Source organism: Mesoplodon mirus (assembly GCF_964341445.2).
Source record: "Mesoplodon mirus genome assembly, chromosome: 5".
Taxonomy (NCBI): domain Eukaryota; kingdom Metazoa; phylum Chordata; class Mammalia; order Artiodactyla; family Ziphiidae; genus Mesoplodon; species Mesoplodon mirus.
The window spans coordinates 126,213,425-126,239,400 of NC_138980.1; the positions used below are offsets into that span (position 1 = coordinate 126,213,425).

Genomic DNA, 25,976 nt, shown 5'->3' on the forward strand with positions numbered 1-25,976 from the left:
AGCTTTCTCTGCATCGATTGAGATGATCATATGGTTTTTCTCCTTCAATTTGTTAATATGGTGTATCACGTTGATTGATTTGCGTATATTGAAGAATCCTTATATTCCTGGAATAAACCCCACTTGATCATGGTGTATGATCCTTTTAATGTGCTGTTGGATTCTGTTTGCTAGTATTTTGTTGAGGATTTTTGCATCTATGTTCATCAGTGATATTGGCCTGTAGTTTTCTTTCTTTGAGACATCCTTGTCTGGTTTTGGTATCAAGGTGATGGTGGCCTCGTAGAATGAATTTGGGAGTGTTCCTCCCTCTGCTATATTTTGGAAGAGTTTCAGAAGGATGGGTGTTAGCTCTTCTCTAAATGCTTGATAGAATTCGCCTGTGAAGCCATCTGGTCCTGGGCTTTTGTTTGTTGGAAGATTTTTTATCACAGTTTCAATTTCAGTGCTTGTGATTGGTCTGTTCATATTTTCTATTTCTTCCTGATTCAGTCTTGGCAGGTTGTGCATTTCTAAGAATTTGTCCATTTCTTCCAGGTTGTCCATTTTATTGGCATAGAGTTGCTTGTAGTAATCTCTTATGATCTTTTGTATTTCTGCAGTGTCAGTTGTTACTTCTCCTTTTTCATTTCTAATTCTATTGATTTGAGTCTTCTCCCTTTTTTTCTTGATGAGTCTGGCTAATGGTTTATCAATTTTGTTTATCTTCTCAAAGAACCAGCTTTTAGTTTTATTGATCTTTGCTATCGTTTCCTTCATTTCTTTTTCATTTATTTCTGATCTGATTTTTATGATTTCTTTCCTTCTGCTAACTTTGGGATGTTTTTGTTCTTCTTTCTCTAATTGCTTTAGGTGCAAGGTTAGGTTGTTTATTCGAGATGTTTCCTGTTTCTTAAGGTGGGATTGTATTGCTATAAACTTCCCTCTTAGAACTGCTTTTGCTGCATCCCATAGGTTTTGGGTCGTCGTGTCTCCATTGTCATTTGTTTCTAGGTATTTTTTAATTTCCTCTTTGATTTCTTCAGTGATCACTTCGTTATTGAGTAGTGTATTGTTTAGCCTCCATGTGTTTGTATTTTTTACAGCTCTTTTCCTGTAATTGATATCTAGTCTCATAGCATTGTGGTCAGAAAAGATACTTGATACAATTTCAATTTTCTTAAATTTACCAAGGCTTGATTTGTGACCCAAGATATGATCTATCCTGGAGAATGTTCCATGAGCACTTGAGAAAAATGTGTATTCTGTTGTTTTTGGATGGAATGTCCTATAAATATCAATTAAGTCCATCTTGTTTAATGTATCATTTAAAGCTTGTGTTTCCTTATTTATTTTCATTTTGGATGATCTGTCCATTGGTGAAAGTGGGGTGTTAAAGTCCCCTACTATGATTGTGTTACTGTCGATTTCTCCTTTTATGGCTGTTAGTATTTGCCTTATGTATTGAGGTGCTCCTATGTTGGGTGCATAAATATTTACAATTGTTATATCTTCTTCTTGGATCGATCCCTTGATCATTATGTAGTGTCCTTCTTTGTCTCTTCTAGTAGTCTTTGTTTTAAAGTCTATTTTGTCTGATATGAGAATTGCTACTCCAGCTTTCTTTTGGTTTCCATTTGCATGGAATATCTTTTTCCATCCCCTTACTTTCAATCTGTATGTGTCTCTAGGTCTGAAGTGGGTCTCTTGTAGACAGCATATATATGGGTCTTGTTTTTGTATCCATTCAGCCACTCTGTGTCTTTTGGTGGGAGCATTTAGTCCATTTACATTTAAGGTAATTATCGATATGTATGTTCCTATTCCCGTTTTCTTAATTGTTTTGGGTTCGTTATTGTAGGTCTTTTACTTCTGTTGTGTTTCTTGCCTAGAGAAGTTCCTTTAGCATTTGTTGTAAAGCTGGTTTGGTGGTGCTGAACTCTCTCAGCTTTTGCTTGTCTGTAAACGTTTTAATTTCTCCATCAAATCTGAATGAGATCCTTGCTGGGTAGAGTAATCTTGGTTGCAGGTTTTTCTCCTTCATCACTTTAATTATGTCCTGCCACTCCCTTCTGGCTTGTAGAGTTTCTGCTGAGAGATCAGCTGTTATCCTGATGGGGATTCCCTTGTGTGTTATTTGTTGTTTTTGCCTTGCTGCTTTTAATATGATTTCTTTGTGTTTAATTTTTGACAGTTTGATTAATATGTGTCTTGGCGTATTTCTCCTTGGATTTATTCTGTATGGGACTCTCTGTGCCTCCTGGACTTGATTAACTATTTCCTTTCCCATATTAGGGAAGTTTTCAACTATAATCTCTTCAAATATTTTCTCAGTCCCTTTCTTTTTCTCTTCTTCTTCTGGAACCCCTATAATTCGAATGTTGATGCGTTTAATGTTGTCCCAGAGGTCTCTGAGACTGTCCTCTGTTCTTTTCATTCTTTTTTCTTTATTTTGCTCTGCAGTAGTTATTTCCACTATTTTATCTTCCACCTCACTTATCCGTTCTTCTGCCTCAGTTATTCTGCTATTGATCCCGTCTAGAGTATTTTTTATTTCATGTATTGTGTTTTTAATCGATGCTTGATTCATCTTTAGTTCTTCTAGGTCCTTGTTAACTGTTTCTTGCATTTTGTCTATTCTATTTCCAAGATTTTGGATCTGGGAAATAGAATCTTGGATCATCTTTACCATCATTATTCTGAATTCTTTTTCAGGTAGACTGCCTATTACCTCTTCATTTGTTAGATCTGGTGGGTTTTTATCTTGCTCCTTCTCCTGCTGTGTGTTTTTCTGTCTTCTCATTTTGCTTATGTTACTGTGTTTGGGGTCTCCTTTTTGCAGGCTGCAGGTTCGTAGTTCCTGTTGTTTTTGGTGTCTGTCCCCAGTGGCTAAGGTTGGTTTAGTGGGTTGTGTAGGCTTCCTGGTGGAGGGGACTAGTGCCTGTGTTCTGGTGGATGAGGCTGGATCTTGTCTTTCTGGTGGGCAGGTCCACGTCTGGTGGTGTGTTTTGGGGTGTCTGTGGACTTTTTATGATTTTAGGCCACCTCTCTGCTAATGGGTGGCGTTGTGTTCCTGTCTTGCTAGTTGTTTGGCTTAGGGTGTCCAGCACTGTAGCTTGCTGGTCGTTGAGTGAAGCTGGGTGCTGGTGTTGAGATGGAGATCTCTGGAAGATTTTCGCCTTTTGATATTATGTGGAGCTGGGAGGTCTCTTGTGGACCAGTGTCCTGAAGTTGGCTCTCCCACCTCAGAGGCACAGCACTGACTCCGGGCTCCTCAATTTGGGATGATGTGTTGTCTATTCATGTATTCCACAGATGCAGGGTACATCAAGTTGATTGTGGAGCTTTAATCCGCTGCTTCTGAGGCTGCTGGGAGAGGTTTCCCTTTCTCTTCTTTGTTCTCACAGCTCCTGGGTCTCAGCTTTGGATTTGGCCCCGCCTCTGCGTGTAGGTCGCCGGAGGGCGTCTGTTCTTCGCTCAGACAGGACAGGGTTAAAGGAGCAGCCTCTTCGGGGACTCTGGCTCACTCAGGCCGGGCGGGAGGGAGGGGCACGGAGTGCGGGGCGAGCCTGCAGCGGCAGAGGTCGGCGTGACGTTGCACCAGTCCGAGGCGCACCGTGCGTTCTCCCAGGGATGCCGCCCCTGGATCCCGGGACCCCGGCAGTGGCGGGCTGCACAGGCTCCCGGAAGGGCGGTGTGGACAGTGACCTGCGCTCGCACACAGGCTTCTTGGCGGTGGCAGCAGCAGCCCCAGCGTCCCACGCCTGTCACTGGGCTCCGCGCTTTCAGTCGCGACTCGTGCCCGTCTGTGGAGCCCCTTTAAGCAGCACTCTTAATCCCCTCTCCTCGCGCACCAGGAAACCAAGAGGGAAGAAAAAGTCTCTTGCCTCTTCGGCAGCTCCAGAGTTTTCCCGGACTCCCTCCCGGCTAGCTGTGGCACATTAGCCCCCTTCAGGCTGAGTTCTCGCCGCCAGCCCCAGTCCTCTCCCTGCGCTCTGACCGAAGCCCGCGCCTCAGCTCCCAGTGCTGACTGCCCCGGCGGGCGAGCAGACAAGCCTCTCGGGCTGGTGAGTGCCGCTCGGCACCGATCCTCTGTGTGGGGATCTCTCCGCTTTGCCCTATCCAGGTATGTGGGGAGTTTCTTGCCTTTTGGGAGGTCTGGGGTCTTCTGCCAGCGTTCAGTAGGTGTTCTGTAGGAGTTGTTCCACGTGTAGCTGTATTTCTGGTGTATCTTCCTGCCTATTCTTCCTGTACGATTCTCTTAGGATTTTCCTGATATTAGTCTTGGCCTGGAACATCTCTTGGCCTTACTCTTCTAAGGTGGACTTTAAGTTACAAAGGGGATCCATCCAAATTCCAAGATTAGCCTTAGCTCAGGAATTTCCTGCAGGTCCTGTGTAAGCTAACGTTACTCAGAAGACTTTAGTTCACACCAAGATGTGTCTGGGAGAACCCAGGGAACCTTTGTCTACCAAACTACAGTGGCTCGAACATGGATCCAAATGTCCAATTCACCCTCAGAACTCAACTCATCCTCCTAGGATCCTGTAAAAAAAAGGAAAGTAAGCCCTGGGATGAGATCAGGCCTCTCAACCAGTCCTGTTCACAACAGTAACAGCTGAGGACCAACTGAACGGACTCCAGAAGTGCTGGGTGTGAGCAGTTTCTCCAGTTCTCTTCCTCAGATCCGCAGTTTAAAACTCCTTCGAAACAAGAAGTTACAACTTGGCACTCTAAAATCAGATCCTAAAAGAAGTCCTTTCTGCTGTTTTGAGAGACCTAATTATCAAAAATATTGAAGAAGAAAACAAGCCTTTTCCCTCATAATACACTGGAGGCACCGAGGGAGGTGGGCAAAGAGAAGGAAGAGAGGGAAAGCAAATACAGGCTCAGAGAACAGCTACAATTTTCTCCCAGCCCTTTCCAGGTCCTCATTCCTAATTACAGTAGCACAAAGTAGCCTTCAAGAGGACATATGTTTATGTTTGAAAAAGGAGGACTCAAATATGTAAACTTTCTTCTGCCCTTGCTTCCCCCAAGCTATCAAGGAGATGCTCAGTCATGTGCGGTGTGTATGTAGACTTTGGTGTGATTCGATTTAATCAGCAATTCCTTTCCTTCTTGATGCAGTTCTCCAAAGCCTGCAGCCAATTCGTCTACAGAAAGGAAAAACGGGCAAGCTGAGGGGAAAGAAGCTAACACGTTATACAAACACCAGGACAGAAGTGAAAGAGTTCAAAGAAAGTGTCAGAACGTGCACAAGACCACTTCAGGTGACTGTAGACAAAAAAACATGGGCAAACTGATGAGGCAGATGTTCCTGTATGCTATCATCACAAGAAACCCTATGAGTAATTCGAATCCTGCATAACCTTACGGAAAGACACAGGCACATAAATATGATTGTGCCCACTTCAAAAGTCACCAGGAGCTCCAATTCTCCTGCACCTAGCCCTAGAGCCATGTGTTTTGCTCCCCTTAATATCCCCCAAAGTAACTGAGTTCTACTTCAGACAAGGAACTCCACTAGCAAAATAGACTTCTCCACTGAAATGTAAATTCTTTCTTTTTCTTTTTTTTTTGAGGTATAATTGACACATAACATTAGCTTCAGATGTATGACATAATGATTCAATATTTGTATATGCTGCAAAGTGATCACAGTAAGTCTGGTTAACACGCATCACCACATATAGTTACAATTTTTTTTTTCTTGTGATGAGAACTTTTAAAATCTACTCTTAGCAGCTTTCAAATACCTTTCACTTATTTTGGGTGAAAGAACATTTTGAATTAGTGAACACATAAATAGTGGAAGCTAAGCACTGCCTAGCACACATGCAAATTGTTCTGGCTTTCTCCTCGTCGGGAAATGCTGGTTGGTTCCTGAATACTGTTTCATTAGCCTGAGCAACTTTGGGCAGGTTAGCATGAATGACAGCTGCATAGGAGATTTGTTACAATTCATAACTAGGGCTTTCCATTGGCAGGGGCAACAGAGACCAAAGGCACAAGACCCGTGGTTTCTCTGCCCGCAGGGAACAGTGTGAGATAGGTCGGGGGCTACTCTGGGGGTGGCCTGGCTTTTCTCCCTTCCATTCGGGGCTCTGAAGGAGGTCACCTTGCAGGCTGCCCCACCCCATCACGAGGACAACCACCACCAAGCACCCTCGGTGAGAGAGCAAGGGCAAGCAGCAGGGCCAGGGCCAGCCTTCCTGGGCTGCTCCCAGTTGCCTGAGAGGTGAGAATGGATCCTCAAGATCCCACAGGCCTCTGAGAAGATCAGGAAGTGACTGAGATGAGTACTTGTGGCCAACCACGGGCCCACCATGGTGCAGAGGAAAGGGCCCCATACCAGATGTTTTTAGGGAAGCCTGTCAGCCAGAGGCAGAGATTCCAAGGTCTCTGTAGTGTAAGAGCCAAGGTGAGGCCAACTCAGTGAAGGAGCGTCCTGGGACCTGACCAACGCCAGGGAGAGGATCCAGCTGCAGGACTGTGGTCACAGATGCCAGAACACTCAATAAAACAATGGTGCCTCAGGGAAGAGCTCAGGTCAGCAGATCTGCAGCAGAGACCAGGAGGACCCTGGGGCCTCCTCCCCACCCCCACCAACTTACCCCCCACCCTCACCAGGAAATCACATTCAATACCAGCCTGGCAAGAAAGGAGGAAGAGGAGGAGGAAGAAATCTGAGAGAGTAGATATTTTACTTAAAGAGACCGAGCAGTTACCCAAACTGACTATTTTCATTATTGCATCGGACCAAGTTTTCTATGTTAGACCAAAATATACCCTTTCTTGTCCCCACTGTCTAGACGGTAGGACTTCATAAGAAAGATCAGATCTATTATAGATAAAATAGAGAAATAAAGGCAAAATAAAAAGCATCTGAGTGTAGTGTAGTAAAACTGTGCATAATACACTTTCACTATTTACTGCCTGCTTTCTGTGATCCAGCTATTGGAGATGTGAAAACAGGTCAGCTAGGCTCCACCTTCAAGGAATTCAGTGTCTTAGGGGTGAGGGACACTAAATAATAGTTGTGATACAGAAATGTGAGGGCTGTTATACAAATATACATGAGCCAGACTGGCACAAAGGAGAGAATGATGAACTCAAGGGAATTCAGGGGAGGCTTCCAGAAAAAGGATCCTCAAGCTGCATCTTAAAGGGCAAGTTAGAGATTTCTAGTTGGAAGTGGGAGAAATAGTCACCTGAATTTGCTAAACAAAAAGTAAAAGGGGGAGGGGAAAGATTTACTGAAGCCATGTGAGGGCAACTCCAAAACTGAAGGAATTTGATATCCAAGCCTTGAGAGGGGGGCATCTTGGCAGCAACAGGCCCCCAAGGACTAGAACGAGGGCCTGGAATCCAGCAGGACCCTACCACAAGACTGCTTCTCTTTATATGTGCGCAGTATTTCCTCCTACTACAGACTGCTTTCTCCCAGCTAACGGCTTCCATTCCCACCCTTCCAGCACTGCTACCCAAGAAGGAAGACATCTCCCTCCAAATTCCAGTTTGAAGAATACCAAGGAAACACACTGATTTACCAAGTTGAGATCATGTGCCCACCCTGGGACAACAGCTGTGGCCAGGCAGGAGGAGTGTTGTGATCGGGCCACCTGGGTGGGATGCCCACCCCACTGCATCCAGGAAGGCAAGGTCATATGAGAAGGTGGCAGCCTCATTTGGACCCATGGCCAGAGCAGTGGAGGGGCCGCCCACTAAAGAATGTGTGTGCTGTTCAGTGAAGGGCAAGAGAATATGATGCAGACAGAACCAACTCTCCAGGCCCAGTTAACATTTGGCCCCTCTCTACATTTCCATGCCCCATGAATCAACAGCGCACAAGCCCGGGCTATCGTCCATCACCTTGATACACTCTATGTATGCCTGACTCTGCCCATTTGCTTGGAAGGACAGTCTATTAAAACCCCACCAGTTCACCTCAGGCTATTGAAATGACATCCCTTTCATGATGCCCTCAACATGAACAGGCCTCTTCACCTTGAACTTTGACAGTAATTTGTCCTGAGCTCCCCTATTGGACTTATCACATTCTGCCTTAATTAATATATCTGAATAAACAACCATTGGTCCTTCCCCAAAACTGGAGTGGTAGGCAGGAATCCCTTGAACATGGGGTGATAAATTAGAATAGTGCCTCCTTTCCACTGACAGGAATTAATGCAGAAATGCATCTTGCCTAAGAATTCGAACTAACTCAAAATAAAGGGAAAAAATCAGTTTCAAATATGTAGCTATGTGGTTTGGCAACAGGCTTGTAATGGCCCTCCTCTCCCAGGCTGACAAAGGTAGGCCTCCTGGAAGAGTCTGAAATTGAAACTGCTCCACGTGAGGTTAAACACTTTCTTCATTGTGAGCCAACGAAATCCTAGTAGGTTATGTCACCTTTAGGAAAATGTTTCTCTTCCTTAAGAAGGATTTCTGGGGCTTCCCTGGTGACGCAGTTGTTGAGAGTCTGCCTGCCGATGCAGGGGACATGGGTTCGTGCCCCGGTCCGGGAAGATCCCACATGCCGCGGAGCGGCTGGGCCCGTGAGCCACGGCCGCTGAGCCTGTGCGTCCGGAGCCTGTGCGCCGCAACGGGAGAGGCCACAACAGTGAGAGGCCCGCGTACCACAAAAAAAAAAAAAAAAAAAAAAAAGAAGGATTTCTGTAGTGACTTATTCCTCCTATGGTATTCAGGCATCCTTTGGGGAATTTCTAGATGGAACACATACACGCACATGAAACTGTGTATGTATTTAACAAAACTTCTTGAAAGAAAGGAAGGGAGGGAGGGAGGGCAGGAAACAGGAAGAAAACAAGTAAGTCCATGAGACCAAAGTAACTCACTTCTAAAAATTATCATTAAACCTTCTGAAATGTCATCATACCTTTAATACGTACCAGGTCAGGGATTATTTTTCAGATTTGGTACCTGCTCTCCAAACACTCGATGAGCTCATGACATAGACCAAGACAGTGGTCTCATGATTCTTATCTCCATTCCCAGCACACTCACTCTCTCTGACTTTATCTTCCAGGATACACTGGAGGCTCTCCCATACCATCCTTTTCTCAGTTCATCCTGCCTCTTCTGTTCCTCACCCGACTATCCAATGCTCCAGTCATCCATTCATCTCTTCCCTCACGAGCCAACGATGTGTGTCAGTACTAGATACATATGTGTGTGGATGTAACAAGACATAGGAACAGCACTAACAGTTTACTTCCCCAGTTTCCAATGCCACCTCTATTCCTAGTCCAAGATGCACAGGACAGGGAGAAGCTACGATGGTGAGATACAGTGGCACCTTTTGAATATAAGACAGCTACCCATTGAATTCACCATCCCTTACCTCTACTAAGAGGTGGTGAAACACACTGGGAAGAACAAAACCTTTAAAGTCAAGGACTAGGTCCTGTTGCAGGTCTGGCTCTGCATTTATTGGCCCTGATCTTGGCCAACTCATTTCTCTGAGCCTCAGAGCCCCAAACTAACAAGTGAAGATGACACCTGACATACAGGTCTTTTATAAGATAACACATGTGAAAACCACCTTGTGTACAATGAATGAATGAATGCCATTCACCTTATTTTACCATGCTTACTGTTCCCTGTATTTCTTGGTATGGACTTGGACATAACTTTAAAACTCTTTAAGCCTCAGTTTCCTCAACTGTAAAACAGGGATAGTATCTTGAGTTATTTTGAGAATCAAATGTTATAGTGTAAAGTACCTACCACAGCTTAGTAAACAATGGTTATTATGATTAAGAAAGTAGTACATACATAACTAGTTATTTTGACTATGACTACAGCAAGTTTGGTCCTATCTAAGCTCTTCAAGGTTGTTAAGTTTTCAAATAGGCATCGCCTCTTGCACCAGCAAAAAAAAAAAAAAAAAAAAAAAAAGCAGTCTTTCACATTTGTGTCATTACAGAGGCATATGATGGATATGAGCTGAAGTAGGAGAGAATGAGACACACAGCAGAAGTGGATGAAAGGCACAAAGAGAAGAACAGCTCAACACTTTCTGGGACCTGATGGTTCATACTAAAAATTCACTTTAAAGACAATTATGGGGAACTTAGGTGAAGTCCAATCCCTATATTTTAAAAATTTTCATTAGTAAATATTAAATTTCTTCATTGACTCTCTAACTGAAATCAACAAAACAAAAATCCAGGCATTCCTGGAGTCCTTGAAGTGGACAGTCGTGGATTCTGGCCCACGCCAATCATTAACCACTCAGTTTCCAGTACAGCCTGTCCTGGGCTGCCCACAATATGACAGAGGGCAACTCTGAGATCCCAGGAATACATTTTGGGCAGTTTGGTTTTAACTGCTTTCACCCTCTGCTTACATCACATTCCCCTCTAGACACCAGTCATTTCCAAAGGCGTTGCTTCTAACTTAGATCCTTTTCTCTTTCCTTCTGAGGGCATGAGGATAAGAAAGTAGTAGATGTGGTTTTTAGTTAATATACAAGTATTGATGGGTTTCAAGAAAGTAGTAGATGTGGTTTTTAGTTAATATATAAGTATTGATGGGTTTCTGCTAATCCAATTTTCCTCTTATTACCAAACCCTCTAAATTTTCACCTCTCGAAACAAACCAGTAATGTGTACGTGTGTCTATCAAAGAACAGTGATAATAAGGCAGGAGGGGATATTAAAAGAAAGAGAATACTAACAAGGAGGATCAGGACACAAAAAAGAAGAGAGAATAAAAAATATTTCTGACCAAATATGAAAGGTTTGCTAATAAGCCAGAAATCCCAAGCCCTCAACACCCCTTCATGATTTCCCAGGAGACCAGAACCCACATCCTGAGAATGATGTCGGTGATGATTAGAAGGAAGGAAAGACTAAGGAAGAAACTCAAGCCACCTTAGTTTTAAAGACTGACAGAATAAGGGACAAGAGACCACAGTTTTTCACAACTTAACCACAGAATTGAAAAAAATCAGGTCCCTTGGTGTTTCTTCTACTCTATGAAGGTGGAACGTCTGTATCCTGGGAGAGGTACGATCCGTTCCAAATGCTTAAGATCCCTGTAAGCAGGGACAGTATCCGTCTGGTTCATTATTTCGTCCCAACCTCTAGGAAGCACCTGGCACTCTGGACGTGCTTGCTGAACACTCAAATGATTCCCCATCACTTCACTCCTTTGGGCCCCATCATACTCACCTATAAAACGAGGTGGTTGGGCCCGGTCATTTCTAAGGCCCTTTTGGCTGTAATGTCTATGGTTCTGGGATTCCGTCCAGCTGACATTACAGTGTGACCAAACCCACCCTTCACACTTAGGTCGTCATCATTTAACAGACAAAGAAAGCATGGGACACAGTCTGACCATCCCCAGCTCTCTGCTACCAATCTTAGTTTCACTTGCCCTTTGTTTATTAGGGGCAAATAGTTAATCATTTTCAAATCCCAGGTACCTGCTTTCACTTGAATTGAGTTTAATTTATACATGGCTATGTTATGACTTTCTGCTGTAGTTCAAACTGGCTGTGCTCCAGCTTTGGATTTCAAAGGAGAATGTGATTAACGCATTCCCTACAATGCCACTAGACTCTCAAGGTTCTCCACTGGCCTCCTAATCATTAATCCCACATCTCTCCAGGCTGTTAGGCTACCTAACGAGGCCTCCCTACAACAAAGGCATCCAGTCCGCTAGCCAGGCAATATAAACACAAAACTATATAAAGCAGATTATCCCCCAAATTTAACTGGATGAGAATTAGCACAAAGATTTAGTGGTCTTACAGAACTGCTACGTGCCCTCAAGAATTTCTCCATGTACGAGAACTAATAACATTCACTCTAAGGAATTAAGTACTTCGTGTATCTCCCCTCTCAGAAGTCATTTAAAAGTTTTAAAGAAATTATTTGGAAACAATTTCAAACTTCCAGAAAAGTTGAAAGAATAAGAATAGCACAACGAACCCAATACATTCTCTTTACCCAGATTTACCTATTGTTAACATTTTACTCCATTTCCCATTTGAGTCTGAGCTTGCTTTCACATGCACACATTTGTGTGCCCTATAGATACTCCCCTGCCCCCAAAACAATGAATGGTAAGCTGCATTTATATCATGGCCCTTTAACCCCAAAGAAGAAGCAATTACATTTTAAAATAGAATATCAGGAAAATAGAATGTTGTACAAATGTTTTAAGTCCCCAGTGATAGAATTTCAAGAATGGCAATGAACAGCGTGGGAGATTTGTTCAGGTTGAGGCTTTCTACTATTCCTAGAGAGTCAACCCACTGTATTCCTGGGATCAGCCTTGATCCCAGGCCAAGAGCAAACACACACGCACGTGTGCGCGCACACACACATACACACACCTCCATTTTATTTTAGAAGGAAAAAAAAAAGCCTTGAAATGAAACAGTTACGGTGACAACTGCCAGCCTCCATTTTTCTCCAGGTAAAGCACAGGGTGATACGGTTGGTCATTCTGTTCTCAAGAGAGAATTCTGCTCCCCCAGGACAAAGCTACAGAGGCGGCCCACTTTCAGAAACACCTCTTCTGCTTATAAGCTCACAAAAATGTTTCTGTTTGAACTAAAAACATAACCACATAAAGTCCCTCTACAACACAAGAAAGGGCTACTCACTACCTTTCTAGTTTTGATAAACCTCAGAAGGCAACAATCACCCTCTGCTGGGGATGGTGCACCGGATACTCAGGCCACTTCCACTGTTCCCTAACACCAACGTGTCCCTTGGTTTCCAAGACCTGCACCACGAGAGTGGGTTGCAGGTGAGGGGGAATAAGCAGCGTGAAGCCACTCCATTATTATTGCGCTGCAAATAGCTCTTCTGCCTTTGGCAGTAAAGCATTTTGCATACTTGGTAATTACCGTTAATAAACTTTTTAATATGTGATTGCATCCCCTGGAGAAATAGAGGCTTTCTTATTGAAATTACTTTCTTAAAATCCCTTCCTTAGAGCATCTACAAAATCAAGAAAGTAGAGTAGAAAAGAAAGAATTTTGTTAGGTATAAAAAAATTTTTTTAATTAGCACACACTTGAAAACTAAAACACAAATGCAGCGGACACCGGGTACTAAGCGTAGGCATAGTTCTCTGCACATCCCACAAAGACCAGACACATTTAAATCAACAAGACACTTTATTGTCAAGGTAACACCAAGGTAACTGAGCAAATGAATCCAAAACATTTACCTTGTACTAAACTCTCCCCTTTTTTTTAAAGGAATAGCGCATGCACAATACAGCACAAAGGAAGATTTAAAGTGAAAGGAACACAAGAAGGATGAGTAGCTTTACCTCAGAAGTCTATCTATAAAATATTTATAAGAGTTTTATAAAGACATGTATAAACACGCACTTATCAGAAAGAGTCTCGCAAAGCAACGAGGAAAAGAAAGGTAAGAATAGGAAGATGCCCGGCTTGGCTCTGGGGGTAAAAGATCGCGTGATCTACCTTGTTTGGACGCCCTCCGTCGAATCTTCATTTTGGGAAAGGAAGGCCACGAGTAGTTAAAAGGTGAGTCTGAGTCAGAATCCATCTTTTTGTCTTGATGAAATCAACAGATTCAACAGCAGAGACTCAGGAAGAACTCGGACATCCCCGGCCAGGAGGCGAGTCTCCCGTGTGATGTAAAAGGAAGGAATGGGGCTGGGTGAAAGCTGCGAACACCGGGAGGGAGAGGCAATAAATGTTTTGCTTCCTTCAGGCGTTCAGGCATGTAGACCAAGAAGGAGGCTATAAATATGCAAGCCAAACTGGGAAAGTAAAAGGAGGCGCGCACAGCAGCTCAGAGTGGTACTGGTACACCGCAGTCCAGTTATTCAAAAGGTCACCGGGAGCAAATGAATCATTAACTCTCTTCTCTGTTGCTGGAAATGTTGCCTGAGACTCAAGGAAACCCTCCCAATGCAGACGCCTGTTTTGGTCGGGAGCTAGAGGATCATTTCTCAGAAAAGCCACCCTGTGCAGCGTGAGATAAAGGTTGAGGTTTATGTGTGTGGACAGCCAGAAAGCTCCAGTACACAGACAAATAAAGGCCGTCATACTCAGGGCAGGGATTTTTCCAGAGCAATCTATTCTTTCATACCGTTGGCAGGTTTGGCAGCTTTTCAGATCTGAGAGCCAAAACAACTCTGATAATTCAGTTAACAATCCAGTCTCCCCATCCTTTTTAATCCAAAAGGGGTTGGAAGCTTTAACTTTTATCCAGAATTGTACTTATTAAATTCATGTAAAGTCATCTACTTTACTGTTTAGCACAATTGGGGCGTTTTTTCTCAAATTGTCACCAAGTTTGGCTATCAGTCACGAGGAGCTGGGCGGCTTTGGGGCTCTGATCTAAACCTGCAGTCCATCTCAATGGAGCTAGCGACTCATTTACCACAAACCAACAGTTCTTACACGGTCTCCCTGAATGACTCGTCGGTAATTAGCATTCAGTAGAAGCCCATTACTGCCTCCCCATAAATCGTTGCCACTGCGCAAACTTACTTTAAACCCCCACCGGCAGGCGCACAGATACATGGGCCCCAAATAAGCTCAAGCACAGCAGCCGAGGTCTTCAGCAGAAAAAAAGTATATCCCAAGTCTCACACGGCAGTCTCTTTTAAGCATTTCTTTTTCACAGAAGTATTGTATTTTGTTTTGACAGCATCTGACGGCCAAATAAACTAAAGGAGAGTGGAAACGATATGAGGATCCTTTCAACTCTGCAGATCTGGAATATGACAATATGTGTCTTAATTAACATTCATCTCTTTACTTCAATTATTTCAAAAACTGTTGGCACTCTCGTGCCACGCTATGTGAGAAAACAGATGCATAGCCTGCTCCCTGATAGCTAATCCTGTCTGATTGGGCTGGGGTTGGGTGAGGGGTACAGATAGATGCGAAGGAAATCAGAATTACCTACGTCACCTCTGTTTTCATATGGGTTGCTATGTAAATATAGCATACAAGTAGATCAGCTATAAGCTATGTAATGACAAGCATCACAACTAAATTAAAACAAAAAATATATTCTCTACTTTGTGACCTTTTATTTGAAGAATAAGTACATATTTTTCTTACTCAGCTGGAGCAATTGTAAGGAAAAATTACTCTCAACTCTACTATCAGATAAGAGAGTTTTAGTCCATACACAACTTTCTATAAGAAAATAGATAAAATCTTGTGAATGGGTTTCCATTCATTCTCAGTTATAGGACTTAGAACACTGTAGGCAGCTGCTAAATGAATGAATGATTTACACAGTTAAGTCCCAACCCATAGACGAGGAATCTTTATATGACAGCTGTGATATTTTTAGTAAATATCTGCTAATTGAAGCGTGTATCTTCACCAAAAAAAAATGCTATGCGAACTCTGGTAAAGTGTTTAAATATATATTTGCATTTTATTCATCATAACAGTATCTACATTTGCAAAGAGCAATACTGTTGGGTGGAGAAAACCCTTTGTTCTCTAAGGCTCCATACAATACTTGGGGTGTGCACGGAACTATTGGCTGCCTGAGAGATGTCCAGAGACCCTAGAAAGGGAACCTCCACAAGTGTAGACAAGCACCATTTGGAAATGAAGGTACTGGGTCAGGAAATACTGTTATCTTTCTCATTATCATGCAAAGTAAAGTTTTAGAGCCACTAAAGTTTTAGAGCCACTAAACCTGGGATAAATCCCAGGTCAACAAACTACTGGAGTAGGCTGCTCCTCTCTTAAGCATCAGAGACAGGTCAGAAGACCTTCAGGACAATGCAGAGATATGAAAGAACTTTGTAAAATGCAGTTCTTGAGTTCAGATGCCAGGTAGGTGCATCTCAATCGAATTATCCCCAAAGCACAGTCCTTGTTGACCAATTCCATATCAACTGATTGTTGATATAGAAATTATTCTGGCAATAAAACTACTAGAATTACCCAACCAGTACATATGAGAAACCCAACAAGAGACTTTCCAATCTCCTCATTTGCTTATTTATCAACATTGTTTAAAGAATAAATTGAGTTTACTGACCAGCAGTGTGCATAGTTAACATAAAAAGTAGAGTATCAAATATTGTGTTGACAGTCTTTTTTTAGGCCAACTCGTTTTCTTACCAAAGAATTTCTCCTGAATATGGGTCATTTATCCTCCTTGTTTTCTACAGTAACTGAGTTTGTCCCGGCACTGGGTCAATGTGATTGCATTTAAATTAATTCAAGATGTTATTTACATCTCATTCATATTCAACGGCTTAATTTCTTTGCTTTCTCTGACTGGCTGATTGCAATTGCAGTTGGCAGAATTCAATGATATATCCCCAAGGCCACTTTCTCACCAGATATCATACAACCATGACAACATAAGAATGTAAATGATTTCATCAGCCTTACTGTGCCTGCTCTAATTAGAAAATCCTTTACTTAGAAAATAACCTCCATAAAGTCACAATTATCCAGGACACATGCTGTCACCTACCTCTCAACAATGATAAAACTGAACCTCCCTAGAAGAGTATTTATTTTTCAATTTAAATTACAGTATTTGTACAGTTTTCTTATCCTCCAATGGGATCCAAAATTCCTTGAGGACAAAAACTGTGTTTCACATTCATATTTTTAAGGAGCCTCAAGCTGAAAAGAAAAAGTACGGGATTTTGGAGACATATATAGATGGTGGCCGGCTTATGATGGTTCAACTTAGGATTTTTCGACTTTACCGATGGTGCAGAAGCAACACGCATTCAGTAGAAACTGGACTTGGAATTCTGAATTTTGATCTTTTCCCAGACTGGCGATATGCCCTATGACACTCTGTCATGATGCTGAGCAGTGGCAGAGAGTACAGATACCAGTCAGCCACAGGATCATGAGGGTAAACACCTTATATGCTTACAGCCATCCTGTACCCATACAATCATTCCATTTTTCAGTTTCATTACCATATTCAATAAATTATGAGATATTCAACACTTTATTACAAAATATGCTTTGTGTTAGATGATGATGCCCAATTGTAGGCTAATGTATGTGTTCTGAGCATTTAAAATACGCTAGGCTAAGCTAGGACGCTCAGCAGGTTAGATTTATTAAATGCATTTTTCACTTATGATATTTTCAACTTATGATGGTTTTATTGGGGCATGACCCCATCATAAGTCAAGGAAGATCTATATATCTGGACTCTGTCACTTATTTACTTAGTGGTCCTAACCAAGTCACTCATACCTTCTGATCCTCAGTTGTTTCCTATAAAATGGGATATCTATACTTCAAAGAGTTGTAAGGATCAAATGAGATTATAACAGTAAAGAACACACGTTTTCACTAAGTTTCAGTTTAAATGTTAACTGTAAATAAAGTTTCCCTTTCATTATATTTCTCTCCTATATTAGAGGCACTGAAAGATTCTTATCTTTATCTCAAGAGTAATAGCTTGATTTTCAAAACAGAGACATGGCAAAATGAAAAGAAGTTCCAAGGAAATCATACTGAGACAGAAAGAGGAGGATTTGCTTTGCTTTTCTGCTCCATTGTTTGACCACCAGAGACTACAGTTTTTAACACTGTTAAACATCATTCTTGGGGAAAAAAAAAAATAATAATAAAAAAATACAGACAAAAGGCAGCAGGACCCATGATGCAAGGACAAGCCTATCCTGGATAATTTCAGCCTAAACAGTGACAATTTCATGTAGTTCAAGTTCTAGCATTAGGTGAAAGTCAGAGATGATCAAAGTCTTCCTCAAAAACCTCTTAGAAGGCACCATGTCATCACTCTAAGTTCAACAGAAACAGTTCTTTGCTGGAGAACATCGTTACCTCGGTCGGGCACCAGAAGAAATGGTTGGCTTTCACTGAGAGGCCATGTCTTACAGAAAACAAAGGTCCTAAAAGCACGGCTCACATCCACGTGTAAGATGCACTCACTGTGAGCCCCAGGGAGGGAAGCGCACATTCATGTCCAGCCTCATGCTCACTCAGGGCCATTACACTCACTGAGTGTAGAACCACCTGAGGTTAAATTATTATTTTTCTCCCTATCTCCCCTCCCTGTTGTATTTTTTTAATAGAGCCTATAAAGTTGAATTCACATAAAATAGACATGAAGTAGGAGCATGGTACAATGGTGGTCATAAATTAGAAACCCAGGGTGCCACCATTCAGAATACCACCTTACTTTAAAAATATTTTTTACTTCTTATCTACCTTAATTACCTTGATTTATTTGAACAAAAACTCTGCATGCCCCTCCGAAAGTTCTGATATGCCCCCTTATGTCATCCTACTATCTAAGGGGGAAAAAATCCCAGACACAACCTAGAAGTCCAACAAATGAAATTACCTGTATTATGATATACCCACATGTAATACAAAAAGAGAAAAAAAATCTCAAAAACACTTCAGGATAGGAAAATAATAGATTTTCTGACCAAAGTAACATATTAAAGAATTATGTTGTCAAAGCTTCCACCAGCATTTGGTATTGCTACAGATACAGGTTCTACTTAGCTGATTCTCTTAAGGAAATAAAGACCCTTGGTGGACCTCTTTTTGTCTTAAACACTGAAGTTCCTGGGCATAACCTGAAAGGAAAGAATTAGGACAAATCCACTAAGTTTTTCTGAATGATACATTATGAAGAATTTTGAATTTATCCTGAAGAGGCAGCTGTGGATAGTAAATGTAAGGGTCCCTGGAGGTGGAAGAAGCAAGGTTATGGGCCATAAGTCTGGACAGAGAAAGGATGGAGGGGGAGGAAAGTATCTTGTTACAGCCTGAGGAGAAAAAAAATTCTTCATAGTAGGAAGAGCTGAGGTACCTAGGGAAGCAACATCTATGATTACATTTGAAGTTTTTTCTGATAATGTTCCAATTTTAATTTTCCCAAACCTTCGGAAAACGTTTCTTACATGATATGGACTTATTCACAAACTTTTTTTTAAATCAATTTTAACATCAAAGTTCAACCTATTGTTCTATAGACTTTTACAGTCATTCACATGTAAATAAGTTAAAAGAGCAAAGAATTTAAATCGTTTTAATATAAGTGTTATCAAGCCTACAGTTCTGAAGCTGCAATTCACACAAAATGTGATGGATAATCCTGTTTGTTTGGGTTTTTTTTAAAGGGTGGGCTCATCTTGTACATGCTACTGGAGTATTGTTGCTTCTAGGCCCTCTCAACTGACACAGCAATGAAATATGTGTGTCCTAACCTAGGTCTATACACATACCTACAAATATTTCCATACACAACCATGTGTATCTATTTTAACTAATCATGAGTACATAGTGATGTCCACATCTCTCATTCATTAGCACATGGATCATTCTGGCCTCCTCCCCTTGCTTCTCTGTAAACTCCCACCCCAATAGTGAAAAAGCTGACACCTACTCTCCATCATCCATTGACTTACTTATTTCCAGTATATATTAATAGTGGTATCAGAAATGTTAACCTGTACCCCTATGGGAAACAACTTTCTCACCTAGAAGACATGCTTATGTACAGTTTCTTTTGCTTTTATTCTTACAGACTCTACTCATCTCCAAAGTTACTGAGGTCTGCACCCTGCTCCCATCCTCTACAGTGAGGTTGTTTCCAAAGTTTTTAGTACAATTAGGTTGTTTTGCTACATTTTGCATTCCATCACAGGATCCTCCAACCTCCTAATTTTTTATTTGCACACATTGAAGTTTCCTCTGTGTGCCATAAAGTTCTATGGGCTTTGAAAAATGCACTGTCATGTATCTACCATTACAGTATCATAAAGAATATATTCACCACCCTAAGATAAAACCCCACAATGACAGGAATATGTAGAAAGGACACAGAAGCCAACTGAAAGAGTCCCTCATCACCAAAGCTAGAACACTCTGAATAAAGTAGTACTAGATTACTACCCAAAGTATAAAATAAATATCCATGAATTTATATTGACATAAATGATTGAATAAATAAGTGAGAGGGATAAAAATCTCCCATGGAGAAGAATTCCAAATAGTTTATGTAGATACTTTGCCCACAGGGAAGCATACAGATAACTCCTCATTCCTAAAGTGCGGGCTGCACACCATGACTTCCTTCCAAAGAACACAATATGGGAAGAGGAGTGGGGAAGAGTGACTTTACAGAGGAGAAACCTGACAAACACTAGCTCTACCAGGTAATCAGGGTCATCATCAACACTGACAAGTCACGTTGATATTATATGCTGTTGATATAATGTGATGGAAATGGCACTTAACCTCTGTGGTCTTCCTCCCAAAACCCATAACCTCAGTTTAATGATAGAGAAAACACCCCAAAATTACCAATTAAGGGACATTCTATGGAATACATGACCAGTATTCCTCAAAACTGTCAAGATCATCAAAAATAAGTCTGAGAAACTCTCACAGCCAAGGGGAGCCTAAGGAAACACAGCTGAATGTAATATGGTATCCTGGGACAGAAGAAGGAAACTAGGTAAAAACTAAGGAAATCTAAATAAAGGATGGACTTCAGTCAATAATAATGTATCAAAACTGGTTCATTAATTTTAACAAATATACCATAATAATAGATGGTGTTAATAATAAGGGAAACTAGGGGAGTCTAGGGGGCTGGGTGTATGGGAACTCTCTGTACCATCTTTGCAACTTTTCTGTAAATCTAAAACTGTTCTACAAAATAAAGTGTAAAAATGTTTTAAAGGATGGGGACAAAATGTACAGACTCTATGTTCATTAAATATTTGTGGAATTCATGCTGAAAGAAAGTGTGCATTCCTTATTCAGATACATAGAATTCAAGTCATGCATAAAACTCCATTTCCCTTTGCTTAAGGTCTGAAGTGAAGTTCCCATGTAACTCTGAGGAAACTAATTAGACATTAAAAGATTATGTGCTAAAAATAATTGTAATTTCTCAGAAACAAATAGTGTCACTTTGGGGTTAATATGTCCCTAAGAGTTAATAACTTAATGAGCACTTGCGGGGTAGGTAAGTCTACTTCAGTTAGATCAGCAGAAACCTAAAGGTAGATAAATCTCAAGAATCTGGATGAAGCCCAGCTCGCTTATTCAAAGTTTGCTTCAAAATTCTAGACACCTTTAACTTCACTCTTTATTCTGTTTTTTGTTTGTTATTTTAAATGTTATGAAGAAACAAAAGACTATTTACCCCTGGCTCTCCTATTCGGCATATTTCTTTCCTATGCTTTACACATATTCTTCAGAAGAATCTCATATTGAATAAGAAGAATAAGTTCTGTTGGATTTCTTGCCCATGACTGAAGTAAGAGGCCATGTTTCATAAAAATGTCTTCCAAATTAGGCACTCTAAAAGTCACAGCCAATTGTCCTAATAAATTGATAGAGCTCGTACTGCCTGGCAATGAAAGCTAACCAGAATCTTAATTGCCCTGAAGTCCCTTCCAAGGGATTAACCACTGGGTACTCAGCAAGCCTAAACTCACATAAACACACTGACACTGCAATCAAGCACGAAACCTAAGGATTCCTCTGTGCGGGCAATTCTTTCATTATCTTGTCTGCACACACAGGTATTCTGAAGTGTTTCAACAAAAGAAAAGGGGACAAAATCCTTAAGTGGAAATTTAACTTTCCACAAAAAGCATTTACAAATTCTATTTCCAGGATATATTTCATATTTTTCATTTGTTTCATGTTTTATAAGGTAGTTGCAGTTTCCTTAAGATTTTATACTTGTTTGAAATTTATAATTATTTGATTTAATCAAAACAGAATCTTTAGGGACAGAAGCTATGGAATTATTCACTAAGCTGGTTTATTTGGAGTTGAGGATCCTATTTTGGAGAATGAAAAATTTAGAGTTCAGAGAAAGAACTGCCATTTTTCCCCCCTCCTAGATTACATTTCAGAAATTAAGTTGGTTTGTGACATGAAAGAAAAAGGTGATTTAGAATACACTACAGCTAGGTTGGTACTGCTGTCAAACATCAGGCCTCCTTGTAACGCCCTATGACATTGGTGTAAACAACCATCCACTCCCTTCATCCCAAACTGTGCACCTCTTAAGTCCAATAAATGAATGTGACAGCAAACTACAATCACTTGCTTCCTTCTTAATGTTTAAAAATAATCTTTAAAGGTTTAATCATCTCATTTAGGTTCAAGCGTTTAGGAAACTTTCAATAAATTTTTTTGTTTTTTACCTTTCCCACGGATCTACCATGATATTGATGGTGATCATCATTAAAAGTCTGCAAACCTAATATAAATGGGCTTCCATTAACTGCTTTTGTAACCAACTGAGATAAAAGTAGAACCACAATTCTCCAATTCCCAAAACACTGAAAACCCAGTAGGTCAGAGTGATTTCAGCAGAGCAGGGCTCCCTTAAGGAGCTCTGTCATGGTCCTCAACCTTGGCTGTACCTGAGAATCACCTGGGAAGCTTTTAGAACTCCTGCAACACAGGCTGCACTTCAGGCCAATTAGGTCAGACTTCTCTGGGGGTGGGACCAGGGCTTCAGGATTGTTTGTTAAAGCTCCAAGGTAATTCCAACGGGCAGGCAGAGTTCAGATAACAGAGTACTTAGATTAATTAGCGACTCCTAATCTTAACTCACTTTCATTTTGCTTTTTGTTTTTAAACACATATTTGTGAGCAAAAACTAGGCAGAACATTAGATCTATCATTAGACCAGAGAGCTTCCTAGCCTTGGGACTTGTTTTAAAAAAAAAAAACAAAACATAAAACAACTATGTTAACTTATAAGAAAAGACGATAACATGAAGACATTACACATCCAATAAGACTTTAGTTCCTTCACGTTTCCTTGTCTGTAGTATTATATTAACCTGAAAACCCCAAAGTTCCTTTTTAACTTATGGGATAAAAGTCTGTCAATAAATATTCCAATTGTCTAATTTAAAGAAAAATGCTTTATTTGCATTCCACAAGGAGAATTTTATCCAGAGAATGAAACCACAAATAGAAAAGGCAGAACACTCGTGATAAGAGAACCAAATTCAGCTTATACCACTCGGCAGAATTCCAGTGAGTTGGCAATTTCTTCTACCAAAACCAATTTTTAAAACCTCAACAACTGCAATAAGAAATTTTCATTGAAGTGAATGAAAGGAATAAAATCTGAATCAGAATTGTTACAAATAACTGTGCATTCCGAGTGATCTTCTTGGGATATTTCTCCAGCCCCAGCCCCTCTATTTCAAAACTGAAACTGGTAAGCTTTGGTTTGTGGTGGAAAGATGACCCCAAAAACAGAAAAGAAAAAAGAAGATAATCTACCCAAGACTTTTGTAGCCCAGGGCATAAAGAGAGACCTGCCAGAAATTAGGCTTGAAAACTTACTTTTCAGAAGGCTAAGAGCTCTGCTAAGGTTACCCCCTCTCCCTTTTTTTCCTTTTGTCTTTTCTTTCATGTTTCATGCAACAGTTCTGAGATCTCAACATAGATACACGAGTTACTAAATAATAACAGCCAAAAGAGGGCCAGCTTCCAGTGACATGGGTCCTAGATCTTAAGATTCCACATTTTGGATCTTGCTTCTGCAAATAAAGTTTCAAGATGTTTCCAAGCAACTTAAAATTGCTGTTTTATAAGGTTTTATAGCTTAGTAGCAACAATTCCATTTCCAAACTTTAAGTTAGTATAAGAAGAAAAGACTAACCTAATTAGTCCTACTTATTGGTGGTTTGCCAGACAGCACTGTTGACTGTACCATCTCCACCCAGCTTACTACCTAAATCCATGGGCCTGGACTCTCCCAGATACACCCACAAAAGCAGATCTTGGATAAAGAGTTCCTGCTGCCCCTAAGATTCTGTTCTGAGGGACTGCTCTTTGGATCTCCCAATCATTTCCTTCCAGTTTCCCTTCGGTGATGCTTTCCTAAGCTTCCTATGCGGGGTCTCTGTTTCTCTCTGTCTGGTCTGTGTCAGCTGCGTTGAGCACCCTGAAACACCTCACTTCCTACTGTTTGTTTCTGTTTCTGCTTCCTTCTCTTCCCGACTCGTCTGGATGGTTTTTCTGGTATCAAGTCAGGTTTCCTTTCACACCCAGCTTTGGTTCATCTGTCTCCCTAGTGCCCACCTTCCCAGTCTCAACACCCACTAAGAGGTTTTCTCATATTACATATAAGTAATGAAGAGTAACAGCAAGGAAGTGACCCAGGGCATTAACCAATAACTGGGATTCGAGCCTCAGCATGTACTGACAATTGGGCCACTCCGTAAAATCAACAATACATATTATAAAAAGGAGGGTTTGGTTTTGTTTTGTTTTGTTTTCCTGGTCGATAAACACTTGTGGAGAGAATCTATGACATTTTTCCTTCTTCATACAAAAGTAATCCACATTTTTCATAGAAAAATGTACAGCATCTTTTTAAGCTACCTTCTAAAATGAAGCTTACTTATGGCATATAATGTTACATGAATAAAGCAGGACATAGAATTCTATTGTTTACATGATTACAACTATGATCATGTAAACACACCAAAATTTAATAGTAGCTGCTTTGGGGGTGGCAGAATGATAGGGCTGTTTTTCTATTCTAAAATTTCTAATTTTTCTACTGTGAGCATTTATTACTTCTGTAATTACAAAAGACAAAATTAATTTATTTTTTCCAAAAGGCTTATTTAGTACAATATTACGCTTAGAACCTCCGGCACTTGCATCAAGCTCACTCTCCGCCAGTCAAACAGCAGATATGGCACCACTTCCTGCCCAACACTTCACGGTACCGAGACTTCACAGGCAGGAGGTGGATGCCAGCCAATTCCACCACCACTGCCCCTAGGGTCTCTACCTCCCTACCACCTTCTCCCATGGGGAAAGTTAAACATGCTCACAGAGTTCTTGTCGTAACATGTCAGTTTTACCAATCCTTCATTTTTCCATCCAAATGGTCATACGATATACAGCTTTAGCCTGGTAAAGTTCAAGTTATCTTCAGTCCAGTGCAGGCAGCGGCTGATAACTTACTGCAGGAAAGTCAGCTTCAATATGAGTGTCACTAAATCTGGGCTGTCCCACACAGCCTCACTCACACTTGAATATCACTTGCTGAGAGAGCCCGAGTGTCACCTTCCAGGGGCTTCTGTAACCCACCCGAGGCACTGGCACTCTTGTTTCACAGTCCTCAGGCACAAACTTAACTTTTAACTGGAAATCTGAATTTCTAATCAGGCACATGGCTTTATTTTCTTCAGATTCAACCTTTCAACAGAAGAGTGTGCAAGACAACAACTAACCAAGCCGTTTCCGGCTTTGCCAATCCAGCGACGACTTATGAATCTTTGTTTGCAGCTGGTATTCCAACGGGGCAGCCAAAGCTCACCCTCTCCACTGTATTTCCCAGAGGTTGTCCACGTTTCCCACTAGATGTTCGCATCCCTTCTCCCTGGTACAACATTCACAGCTGTCCACTGTTGCGCTTCTATTCCTTAATCATATTTAGCCCCATATCCTTGAGCCAAATGGACCCTTCCTTTTAATTTCCATATTGACCCATTTCATTTACCTTCTCTTCTACCCTTTCCTCCAAATGCCTTGCCCTCTCCCCGCACCCTACCTGCCCAGAATGTGAAGGCACTGCACGCTGAGGAGTCTCACTCTTCACTGTGGCAGCAACAGAATCGGACCCCAGCGCTCAACTCATACCCTCCCCTTTGAGCAAAAGGCCAAGCCCTCACATCTATCCACAGAGAGCGGGGCCCTCACTTCTGGACTCACCATAAATGTAATCTTACTATCACTACTCACTACTGTGGTGGTTCGGGGGCCCCAGCTTGGATGAGGTTACCAGCTGTGACCCACTGGAGACTTTATTCTTCCAATCAGTAGTCATTTTCAGTGTATAAACTAATGGTGAGTTGGTTCCTGATGCTGATGGGCCAACGACAGCAATACAAAGGGAGCTTACTCTGGCGCTTCCCTGTCCAGTGCAATAAATAAAGTTCAAAGGCAGTTCCTCAGTCACACCGGTCACACATCA

General features: G+C 41.3%; 1 protein-coding gene across 10 annotated transcripts in view; it reads right to left on the bottom strand.

The window, feature by feature from the left end:
• Nucleotides 1–25,976, bottom strand: part of ARHGEF28 (Rho guanine nucleotide exchange factor 28) — a 330,930-nt gene that overhangs the window by 133,211 nt on the left and 171,743 nt on the right. The window contains exon 1 of one of the 10 annotated variants that reach the window (XM_082624117.1): nt 13,457–14,144. The exons of 8 other annotated variants lie outside the window; for them this stretch is intronic. In XM_082624117.1, coding sequence (XP_082480243.1) covers nt 13,457–13,541 — 85 coding nt within the window. In that variant the 5' untranslated portion in view covers nt 13,542–14,144. Of the gene's footprint in view, nt 1–13,456; nt 14,145–25,976 lie in introns of those variants that run through there. One more of the 10 variants, XM_082624109.1, reaches the window with a different exon arrangement.